Source organism: Filicampus tigris, chromosome 12, assembly GCF_054856515.1.
Source record: "Filicampus tigris isolate MCC_2025a chromosome 12, RoL_Ftig_1.0, whole genome shotgun sequence".
Classification (NCBI taxonomy): domain Eukaryota; kingdom Metazoa; phylum Chordata; class Actinopteri; order Syngnathiformes; family Syngnathidae; genus Filicampus; species Filicampus tigris.
In genome coordinates, this window is record NC_141228.1 from 14,395,110 (window position 1) to 14,407,494 (window position 12,385).

At 40.3% G+C, this 12,385-nt stretch overlaps 2 protein-coding genes across 3 annotated transcripts in view; one reads left to right on the forward strand and one right to left on the reverse strand.

Moving 5' to 3' along the window:
- Positions 1–6,700, forward strand: part of hcn2b (hyperpolarization activated cyclic nucleotide-gated potassium channel 2b) — a 29,830-nt gene extending 23,130 nt beyond the window's left edge. Inside the window, exon 8 of the mRNA XM_086046985.1 lies at positions 937–6,700. Within this exon, the coding sequence (XP_085903111.1) occupies positions 937–1,841 (905 nt within the window). The 3' untranslated portion in view covers positions 1,842–6,700. The remainder of the gene's footprint in view (positions 1–936) is intronic.
- Positions 6,701–9,668: 2,968 nt separating this feature from the next.
- Positions 9,669–12,385, reverse strand: part of polrmt (polymerase (RNA) mitochondrial (DNA directed)) — a 40,440-nt gene continuing 37,723 nt past the window's right edge. The window contains exons 20-21 of one of the 2 annotated variants that reach the window (XM_086046983.1): positions 11,512–11,585; positions 9,669–9,866 (exon numbers count right to left, since the gene is read on the reverse strand). In XM_086046983.1, the coding sequence (XP_085903109.1) occupies positions 9,817–9,866; positions 11,512–11,585 (124 nt within the window). In that variant the 3' untranslated portion in view covers positions 9,669–9,816. The remainder of the gene's footprint in view (positions 9,867–11,511; positions 11,586–12,385) is intronic. The other variant, XM_086046984.1, reaches the window with a different exon arrangement.

Below are 12,385 nucleotides of genomic sequence, written 5' to 3' on the forward strand. Positions count from 1 at the left end.
GTACGACACGCTTCAAAGATTTCACTATGAAGCATCTGTGAGCATGAATGCTTATTGAGGATCCATACAGCTGTCAAACTGTAACAAGACAAACACAAACATGCTCTTTGGATTCATCGCCTCATACGTTGGTGAGCAAAATGTACAATATTACACATCAGTAAGTGAAAAGTATTTCGATATCATTGATTATGAATTGTAATGTGCTACTTTGTGTTACTTTTGAGTTACAATATTCACAAAAATTGTAGCCCTAATTCTCATCCTAACCCCAACCCTGCTCTAACTCCGACATACCGTATTGGAAAAGACCCCAAGACAGATGGGTCTTGGCTTTTTGGATTGGAAAAAAAAAAAAAAAGCATTGGTGAAACCTCTTCATCAACAGATGAGCCCTGTCAAGAGATTATCTCTTCTGCTCCCCTGGGTAAGGTGACACTGCCTTCTGTTTTACTGAGAGTTATGTAAAAAAACAAAAAAAAACAACAATAACATAAAAAGAGACGATACGTGGGTCCACAAAGGCACTCTGATGTCCTCCAAGGAATACGATGTCCTCCGCATTTTGCACTTCTGGGAAGACAAATGGCTTGTTCATTTGCTTCACGTCTGCCGCATATTTAAATGACAAGACTTCCATTTGTAGCTCATCTGGAATTAAAATTTACCAGAACAGGCTGCCACATGTGATCGGATACTATGGCTGTCATGTCTTTGTCTTGAGACGTGATGAAACAGCACATTGCGCGAGGCAGTTTATCGTACTCTCAAAAATTGTACCTTTTTGGATACAATGCGTTACTGCAAAAATATGTAAAAATATCTTACGTTTGTCAGGGGTCCCTGGACCCAAACAGTTTGAGAACCTTAGCTCTGAACCGCGACACCATCCGTTACCCTAATAACAACACGCCTGCGTTTTCCCTCTCATTTCAGGCAAGAAAAACTCCATCCTGATGCACAAAGTTCAGCACGATCTCAACTCAGGGGTGTTCAACAACCGCGAGAACGAGATGATCCAGGAGATCGTCAAATACGATCGCGAGATGGTTCAACAGGTGGACGTTCCGCGACCGCAGCCCTTGCCCGTTACGCCGCCACAGCACACTGGGGTTTTTACTCCGCCGGGTTCCTCTCAACAGCCCCAGAGTTCCGCTATTGCCACCTTGCAGCAGGCTGTAGCCATGAGCCTTTGTCCACCCATGCAGGGCAACCCGGTGGGGGGCGGGACATTGCGGTCTCCCAGGATGGTGAGGAGATTCCAGATCTTGCAGAATGTATCCAATCCTGGCTCACCGTTGCAGTCACAGCTCCTTGCTTCTGGTGCCTTCGCTTCAGTCATGTCCAGCCCCACCGTCCAGAGCCCCCGATCACTCCCTTACGGCTCCGGCATGCTGGTCGGTCCCGCCACTGGCTCCCAACTGTCTCTGGTCCAGCAGCGCACGGCGAGCCCGACGCACCGGCCCAGCACGCATAAGAGCACGCATTCCTTGCCAATGGAGAGTCTCAGCCAGGACACCAGGGCGCTGTCGGTCTCTCAGCCCTCGTTGCCCCACGAGGGTATGCATCCAGGAGCCTCGAGTCCACCCCCATCCACGCGGGTCTCCTCTACTTCCATCGGACCAGTTCAGACCCCATCGGGCCATGCGGGTGTCTGCAGTGCTATACCGCACAGGATTGTGCTACCGCACCAGCTGTCGGTGGGAGCGTTCGGAACTGGGGTAGGTTTCGCCATGGGAACTCCTGGCGGGGACTTGCTACGACCCAAGAAGGACTCCATCGCGAGCCTTCCGGAGACGGAGCAGATCAAAGTGCGATCCCGGTTGTCCTCAAACTTGTGATCATAATCAAAGCCTTCTGGAGTTCACAAGGGTCTTGACATGACCGATACAAGGAAACTTAAGTACTCCAGTGGGACGGCGTGAATGTATGCAATGAGTGACTGGCGGAAGTAGACTCTGCTACAGTATTTAACTTTAGACTCTTCTGCATTGGGTTGTTTCTACTCACATAAATAAAAATAAATGCACAGAACGATAGTATAGCATAGTCGCAACCTTCCAAATTTGCCTCCTTTGTATTATGGTAGTTCACGATGTACTGTATGCCTAACTATCCTTGTATCCACTTTGTTTGACTGAGGACTAGAATAAGAACAGGAGCTTGCGTCCGAGTTTCTGATTTTCTATACTAGCTTTAAACGCCATGGTATGATAGGGACATGTGTCCTTAGTATCCATTATCCAGGTCAGTCTTCTAGCCTCCAATGTACTATGGTCGATTTAACATTGTTCCGTTATTTGTATTTATGAAGCCTCATTTTCACCCCGATTACTGATTCTTGCTAGTACAGAGGTATCTTAACTTACGGGTTTAATGACCCAGCTCTCGTATCATCAATCCCATCTCTAATTGTGAGTGAGATGCAGAACGCTGGCCGGATGCTGTAAGGTTCTGTGCTGCATCGAGAAGTGGTCTATCTGAAGTTCGCTCGTACCTGAAAATTTTTTTCACGCAACGAAGCAAAAACTCGACCGAATGATGGCTCGTAACTCGGAAACTCCTAAGTCGGTGCACGCGGTACTCAGTCGGTCAACAAAGACCAGTGCAGTTCTTGATTCTAGCCTATCCCAGCTGACTTTGGATGAGAAGCAGAATACAGCCTGGACTGGTTGCCAGCCAATTACAAGGCATAGTTTTTACCCAAAAATAAAACACCAAAACTTAAGTCTACCCCACCCCTGCGCAGATATAGGCTGCGCTTCACGCCAGAATTGCACTGAGCACGAAAATAGAAACCTAAATATTTAGTTTGAAAATGCAGTGGATTATCAAAAGTTGAGATCAACCATGTGGAGTCCAACCACGTTTTTTTGGGGGAAAGAATACCTCTTAAGTCGCCCAATGTATAGGATTTGGCACTGACAATGGGAAAAGCTGCGACTGACCCACGACTGCGAGCCTACAGAAAATCAATCCTTTGCTGTTTTTACATCTTACAGTGGTTGACTTCTTTTTACACAAGAATGGAACTTAACAAATTACACTTTCTGAAATGAAATGTGTTCAGCTTTAGATGTTCCACTGTATGGGTCCTGCATTGGTAAAGAACTTTCATGTACTGTCCAGCTTGAATATTGAGCCATTGCCTGTAAAAAGAAAATATATTTGTATGAACTGCCTTACAACACATTCAGGCGGAAAAAAATGATTTCTGATTTCCTTTGGGGCTTGCGCAGCACAGCTCAAAGGTCATTCAATTGCGGAGTTCAATCAACAGGCTGATAATAATGTTTGCTGGGACTTCAAGTTGTCAACTACAAATGTATCGGACGTTACAGTTTCTTTGGGGGGGGGGGGGGGGCAAAGTGTAAGAGAAGGCGAAGGTAGTATGAAGGGCCACACTGAAAAGAAAAAAAATCTAAATGATAAAATAACTAAATAAGAGATTTAACTCAATACAAGAGGCGGTTTCAGATTATTGTAATCACTTTCATGATCACATTAAATTGTTCAGACTCACGATGGTTTGGTGAGTTGTGCTTTTATATAATGACATCATCAACATCTTAACGCAGATATGTGATGTGATGTTCCGTGAAAGTATAACTTTTGCCCCTTTTCCCATAATTTTATTTCTGAAACAATACAATTTTATTCTCACAAAATGACGATTTTATTTTTGTTGCAATATTACAGTGTTATGATTGTAAAATATAGTATTCAATGCTCCGACTATATTACGGTACATATTACGTTTTCTCATAATTTCACTATTGAAAATTTCCTTTTTGTTCGCAACAGTATGACTTCACTCGTAAAAATCTCGTAAAAATGTGACTTTTGGTATTGTTGTCGTAATTGATTGTATAGATTTTTAAATCTCATAAAATTATGACCATATTCTTGTAAAATCAAAACATTTTTCTCCTAATAACAATTCTGGGAATATTCTTATTTATTCTCACAATATTGTGATTTTTTTTGCTCTCGAAAAATTGTGATGGAATGATTTTTTTGTAATACAGGTTTTCCATATTTTTCTCACAAATTTTCTTGTAATTCATTGACTATACTTAAATAGTATTCCAACATAAATTGATCATTTCTTTCTTTTAAAAATTCTCAAAACTTGACTTTTTTTTCCCACACTTGCAACTAAGCCTTTACACTTAACTATTTCATTGTATTTTCCTAAAACTACTCTTTTCAGTGCGGCCGTCATACTCTACCCTCAGCATTTGTGGTTAACCCTACAAATTCATTCCTAGCAATTCATTTCATCCAATCGTATAGCTGTCAACGTAAAACAATTCCAAAGCACATCATTAAAATGTAAATCCAAGCGGTCACTGGGCCAAAGTGGGTCCACCGCCATAGCGAGTGGAATGTAAACACAGTTTGGATCAACAGCCAAGTGCTTCGCAGGCTTTAAGTGGCAGCTAAACCCCGTGCCATTAAAGCCCCAATAAGAGTTCATTGGATTCCAACGATTTGTGTCCAAAAGCATTTTGGTTACTGCGCAAACTCTCGCCGTCTCTCAATGGGATAAGACGTTCTATTCAGCTCATCTCCCTAATGCCCGCTGCACCATTACTGCCTAATGACAGTGCAAAATGGAATCCCTCAGGTCTGTTTGGGACTCTTATTAATTCCCCTTCCACTGGAATCCATTATTCTGTGCCAACAATGATCTCCCGCCCAACCACCCCCCGCCCCCCCAAAAGATGATGATACTTTTCATTTTGTTCACTTTGTGTACTATATCTGGAGACTTTCAAAGCGTTTTATTTTAAGCTGCGTTTTTCAGGTCAGCTGTGTTTTTGTTTATGCCGAAATTATGCCCCAGTGAGACCTATTTCTGGGTGCTTAATATTACACTGGTCGACAAATTTTTGCAAAATTATTTAATCAGATGTGCAAGTCAACTTGTAGATGATTTTATTTTATTTTTTGCGCTGATTCCAAATATGCCTTCATTTTTTTCTCAAGCGCATCAGGTTTTCATAATAATGATATATGTAATACAGGAATATATGTAGTCACATTTTTTAATGAATTCAGCAACAGGTGGAATTTTTTTCTGAAACATCAAAGCTATAAATTACAACACATGGAAAAGAAATCCATATTGCGCAAGCTTTTATAGGTCAAACAAAAAAAAACAAAAAATGGAAAGATCTCAAAAACCTGATGTGCTAGAGAAAAGTAAAGACATCTTTTAAAATCTGCGTCAAAAATGTTTAGCGACACACAAAGCCATCTCTAGATTAAATTTTGCTGTTGACCAGTGGTGATGGTCTGGCGACCGGTCCACGGTGTACCCCGTCTCTCGCTCAGCCAGTTGGGATAGGCCTCATCTCACCCACCACCCAAATGAGGACAAGCACTACAAAAAAAAATGGACAGGTGGATGATACAGTAGAGAATGTGGTGCAATAAGGCACCAATGTGGATTGTAAAAGGAATAATGATTGTGAACACCAAATGTCTCAGACAACAAATCAAAAACAATATTCACAATCGGGCCACTGAGAACTAGAAAGGGCTAACTCCCCGTTTCTGGAATTTTTAAGTCAAGTGCAGAAATGAATAGCAGATGAATACCATTTGACCTGATTCATCAGTGCAACACTGGGCCAACTCACATTTCCAAGATGGCTGCTTCATCCCGGAAAGTGAGGTTCAGCGATAGATTGCTAGAAGATTCATAAATGGATAAAGTGCTTTAGCTCTGGTGCCAGTGCATATTAATGTTAATATAAGTCAATCCTATTGATCATCTTTCCTGAAATATTGATAGATTTAACGGATGTTTGGAATCCACACAAATCTGACGAAAAGCACTATTTCTGTAAAAACACGTATCCAGAAGAAGTCATCGTTGCCAAATACATCAAGATATAAATCCCCAAGATTTTATCAGCCATAAAAAAGGACAAAATGACAAAAATTGAGTTAACACTAATTCTCACTGGCTCGACTGAGATATAAAACGAATCAAACCAAAGATCAGTGGACTTCATTTTTTGGTTTGTTTGAATAGACTACATATGGAGAAATAATTGCAGAAGAGGTTTATGACGATACATTCACTCATGCTGTGAAATGTTAATAGGCAATAACACTAAAATGGACACCATGCAAATTTTTCCTACCACCTTAAAGTGGTGGATTTTTTTTAATATATTTTTTTTAGTACTAGAAAATGATTCATTTGATGACTTTGTTCTAAAATTACAACTTTTCTCATAATTATGTATCACCACTTTGCCAAAAAAATGACATTAGGAAAATTACTTATCCCCCATGAAATAATTTGAGATGCAAGTTTCATCTCACAATAGTACAACTTTCCCATAATTATAAAGGGAGTAGATGGGACAAGATCTTGACTATCGTACAAAGAAGTCCTATAAGCTCTTCAACTTTATCATAAAATTATGTTGTTGTGGTAAAATTACAAGGAATAATAAAATTAATTCAACAAAAATAATCTAGGGCCTGACGGATATTGATTGGATTTTTTTTTTTTTGATTCGGCAGAATTAAATTTTGCCAACTGATCGATCAGCCGCTTAACTCAAAAAAATATATATAATGAATAAGATAACTTTAAAAAATCATTGACGCCTAAAAAAATAGAGATCCGAATTACAGGCAGAATATTTGACTATTATAATGTTTAGTATTTGTTTAACTTTACAACAGAGAAAACATTTTGCAAAAATCTGCCATTTGGGGGGGGGGGGGGGGGGGAGTTAGGGCGTTGGTTGAGAGGGAATATTAAAAAAAATCATTATTGTTGTCTTATCTTTTAACTCATTCCCTGCCAGACATCTTTAGACCCTCTTTTACCGTAACTTTTGAAAAAAGTTGTGAAAGAAAAAAATAGAAATAAGATCCTGGGATTGAATGGCTGGACTGTGAAAAGACAAATAAATTTGTCAATGGCAGTGAATGAGTTAATGTAAAAAAATTTTTTTAAAAACGGCTCATTTTAAAATAGCAATCGGCCAATTAATCTGTTGGGCCCTATTAATGACCTGATTTAACAGAATACCAGTTTAGCTCTTATATTGTTTTTTTTCCTTCCATGTTGGTGATGCTGACTTGCTCATGAATATCTAGCTAACATTTCAATTTACTTTTCCACCACAGCAATATAACAACTACATTTTGTAACTGTTGGACCAATGGCAACGACACATTGTGATGCAAAGTGTTTTACATACAAGGAGATTTCTTATTGCAGTGAATTGTAAGTAAATGTTATTTACTTATATCTTATTACAGTGTCATATATTTTTGCATTTATCCATTCTGCAAACCCACAACAAACTGTGCATACCTACATAGTGCCTAGCATTATACTGTAGTCTCCACATAATATATTCTTTGTGTGTGGCTGTACAATATAAATGCATTGTCTCTTATACTCCATATTTCAATGCAATAGAATAAGAATAAAATTCAGTATCGTTGAGTACAGTCAGTGTGATTTCCAATGCTTCCTGTTCAGGGAACTCGATTTAGCATGTCGGAAAAGCACAATAATAAAAAAAAAAATTAAAATCATGTGACCCTTTTTTTGGCAAAACTTTTCAACGCAATAAAGGATTGTGATGGTGAATACATCAATCTCTTTTTTTTTTTTTCCTCACACACCTTGTATGATTGCCCAAAGAAATAATCCAGAGTGGCGCATTTCCAAAAATAATGCATTTTTCATTTAATACGAGCTGACACACACACAAAAAAAAAGACTTTCAATTGAGCGTTGTGACTTTTGCGGCCACAAAAACCGTCAATCCCCGTCATAAACAAGCAATCATCACAGTTTTATGAAATGACTTCACGTATAAATAGGAAGTAAGCAGACATGATCAACTGCAATGGCGCTGAAAGGCCGTCCATCCATCCATTATCTGTACCGCTTATCCTCACAAGGGTCGCGGGGCGTGCTGGAGCCTATCCCAGCTGTCTTTGGGCAGTAGGCGGGGGACACCCTGAACTGGTTGCCAGCCAATCGCAGGGCACACAGAGACAAACATCCGCACTCACAATCACACCTAGGGGCAATTTAGAGTGTCCAATCAACTTACCATGCATGTTTTTGGAATGTGGGAGGAAACCGGAGTACCCGGAGAAAACCCACGCAGGCACGGGGAGAAACATGCAAACTCCACACAGGGAGGCCGGAGCCGGGATCGAACCCACGACCTCTGAACTGTGAGGCGGACGTGCTAACCAGTCGACCACCGTGCCGCCCGCTGAAAGGCCGTTCATTAGGAAATACTGTATGAGCGGCGTCTCCTCACTTGTCTGAGCACATTGTTCTTTAAAGTGCTGTACACGTGCCATTTGTGCTATTATTAAACGCTCCGTGCACATGTATTCCAGGTAAAAAGAAAAAAAAAAAAAAAAAAAGATGCCGCGCTGCTGAAGCTGTGGAAAGCTTTTGTGATGACTCTTAAAAGAGGAGGCCTTTTAAAATATGACATCTTGATCTTGAGAACAAGCGTGTGTTGTTTTACTTGAAGTGACATTTTGTGTTTTGGGACGGTTGTCACATCCTCCCACTATAACGGAGGATGGAGAACCACACTTTTTTTTTGGGGGGGGGGGGGAGTCACGAAAGCGAGATGAGTCATTTTAAAAGAATGAAAAAAAAATCTTTACTCTGATAGTATAACTGTTTTTTCTCCAACTAATACACTTTTGTTTTAAATTCAAGAGTATCTGATTTTCTGCTTGAAAAAAATGTCTTATTTTTTTGAGAAACAAATTCCTAATTTAATTTTAGTCATATTCTTTTAATATTACAAATTTGAATAAAAACATTTCACACGAAAAAGATTTCCAGATGTATTAAAAAAAAACAAGATTTTTAGTCTAACTTTTTCTTTCTTGATAACTGTTTTTTTGGGGGAAAAATATAATTACTTTTTAAAAGACGCATCCGTACAAGAGTCTGTTTTCAACATAACTCATATGACAAGGTTATAGTCTATATTCAAGGAGGAAAAGTAATTTACCGGTATAGTATAATTGAAATCTCCCATGAATAAAAAATTATTGTTGTAATATAACTTTTTTTCCCCCTCTAATAATGGACTTTTGCTTGACATCTTTTAATTCTCGGATCTCGGAAAAAAAGTCAAAATATCACAAGATTAAGTGGAAACAAGTATTTAATTTCAATTTGAGCATTCCCATTCATCAGTTATTGTAGTAATAGTAGTACTTCTACTACATAATTTTTTTCTGAAAACATACTGCTTTTTGTTTTATTTCCCCCTAAAAAAAAGAGACTACTTAAAAATATGCAACTTTATTCTGTTTCACAGAGTAGGTTATTTTTTTTATTTCCAGTAAAAATGTTACGTGTGTGTTTTTTTGGAGGTTTTGTTTAATTTCAGTATGGCTGAGTGGGTCGCATCAAATGCTCATGTGCTTGCACACCCTGATTGATGGATGGTGATGAGATTGATGATGGGAGGTCATTGTTGGCGGGGGGCCTCACACACCTGCCCGCCCACCAGACACGCACGCATGCACACGGCCAATCACCGATACTTGAGGAGAAGCACGAGTGCAGCTCTATTTCTGATGCAAGTGTTTTGTAACGAAAACGCTGCTTTTCCTTGATTCGAGTCTTTCGCGGCGTCCCGCCTCCTGGCGCACAAGAGCCCGTGCAATCAGGCTCATTACCAGGATGCCAAAACGATTTGCAGACCGAGAGGCAGGAGAAAGCGGACGGGGTCTTGGTCCGGATCAATGCTGAAACTGTCGGTGGCGACTCAATGGTGGCGCTCAGCTGAAGAAGTATGTGGATTCTTTCACCTGGTTCAGATCAAAGTCCCCTGGAGAAGGAAGATTTTCTAAATCAGCCTCAAAAATACATTTAGGGACATCTCTGATTAAAATTTTCTGTTGACCAGTGACTTTTTATTAGAGGGCTTCTCTAAGAGGGGAGGCCTTTATTTGTACAACACATTTATTTGTCCAAAGTGGAATAATCAGGGCAGGGTAATTATGACAAGGGGGGGGGGTCAAAATTATTTTCATTGGGGGCTCCATCGTCATTATGGTTTCCCTCAGTGTTGTTATGACCATGAAAATCGTTTAAATGTATGATCACTAGGGCCCGACCGATTAATCGGCCACCTGATTTAATCGGAGGATACTTATTGACTCTTTTAAAAGTGAGAAAATCATTCGATTTTTGCCCTTTTTTTTTTTTTTTACATTATAATTTAGAATGATTCATAATTTAATCATAAATATACGTTTTTGTAAGTTGTTTTTATTTTTTAATCCTAATTTCACCCACAAAGTAATTTTGAAAAATAAAAGACAGTATATGTTGGTGTGTTAAAGATCCAAGCCCACTTTGTTTGCCACGAAAATGCCTATTTGTGTCCCAGATGACATTTGGTCCTATTGGGGATCGGGGCGACCTCCCTCTCTCGGATTAAGCGGCTAAACAGGAAGAATAATAAATTCGGTATCCATCCCAGTGAAGATTAAAAAGATCCAATGAGTTTCGGTATTAAATACACCTGACAGGGCCACGTAAGCTGATTATGTAGCGGAGGGACACAATTAACAGCAATCACTTCACAGCAGCCAGCTGTTGGTGCTCAGCAGACGGTAGTTAGTTAGCACGCAGATGAGATGCAAACCGATGGGGCCGGTTGTGTAAGAGGACCTCCGTCCACCTGGCTGACAGGGCCGTGTATCTGTGTGCCGTCGCCCTGGCAACCATCACTCGGGGGAGTCAAAGACGTGCGCGCGCCGGGGATGGGCATGATAAATCCATTCATCGATTTTTCAAAGAAGTTTGTCGCTCATGTGGAAATGGGTTCGATCTAATGTTTGCAGCGAGGAGTTTTGTCTACGTCTCCAAGTCGTAAGAAGGACAAATGGATTTTAATCACAGTGGGCAATTCATTCCGGGAACGGCTGTTCCAACAAAATCGAAAAAAAAAAACTTACCAGGAACACTTCACTCCAAAAATGTCTATACAATCATATGTTCTATGCAGCCCCACTAGTCTAAACACAGCGTTCTGATTGATATTGTGTTTGTAAAATCCACCGTTTTTTGTCCATCTCAGGCGGCGGCCATTTTGTCACTTGCCGTCAACTTAAAATGACATCACACACCCTGAGGGCTCAAATAACGACCAATCGGCAGGTGAGCCGTGATTGGTCGTTCATCGGGGTAGCGCTCCTCCCTTTTTTCTCGTAATCAAAAGTAGTTCTCCAAAAGAATTGAACAATCAGTGGCGAATTTAAACAAGCAAAAGCCATTACGAGCTCAAGCCGCTTTTGACTGAAGCAGAAAATGGATGTTCAGTGAGTTCCAGTGAAGCGCTTCAGGCCATGCGGATGCTCTTACAACCAATTAGGACAAACACAACACAGCATGCTCGGCGTCTGGGAGCGGCGGTCCGCCCTTAGCGGTGGGCCAGAGGTTTCGAAACAAGCCGCATGCTAACTGACCTGTCTGCGGTATTTTGGCCAGCAGCAGCATGAGCCTCTGGTCCTCCAGATGCTTTTGGATTTTCTTGACAGAGCTGCCAATGAAGGGGCACAGTAAAAAGTGAGGGGTTGGGAGAACTGCAGAAACAAAGTAAAAACTTCACAGCGCAGCCACATTAAAAGGCATTGAAGTCAGTCCGGCGGAGTTCTCAAAGGATTCTTTCTGTACTCAGCCATAGCAGGACAATCTAGCGTAATGTTGTCCTAAGGAACCGGCAAGTTGCAGGGAAACATAAGGGCGGCTCACAAAGCACAATAGAATTAGGTTGCAATTATAGATGACGATTGTGACAAGAAAACAAACGACCCAAAAAAAAAACGAAAAAGAAAAAAAAAAACCCAGCTTTTAAAAGTCTTCTTATCTATGGAAGAATGCCCTTTGTGAACTTTGTCAAGAGAGGACGAAGGCTACAAAGTAAAGGATACGATGTCCAATTATCTCAGAGGAAAAAAACGAGGAGATGAGCAGAAGCCTGCCTTAGGCTAGAAACATCAAGCATCACAGAAAAGGAAGGAAAAAAAAAATCTGTCAAGACAATTGATATAATATTCCATATTCATCTACCTTATTTCACTAGTGTATATGAAAAGGGAAAACCTGTCTCGATATAGTGCAGTGCAATTCTACACCACTGCAAACTACAACCACATATTGTATACATTGCTAAAAAGAGATCTTAATAAGCCTTAAGTCAAAAGTCCAATACAAAATAGAGATTGCATACTTTAGACATTTGATTTTATTCCTACTTGTAATCATTAACAAAATCTGTTTTAATCTTTTTTTCTGGTATCCAAGCACACAAATGTTTTGTGGCTTTACATGTTTGCATAG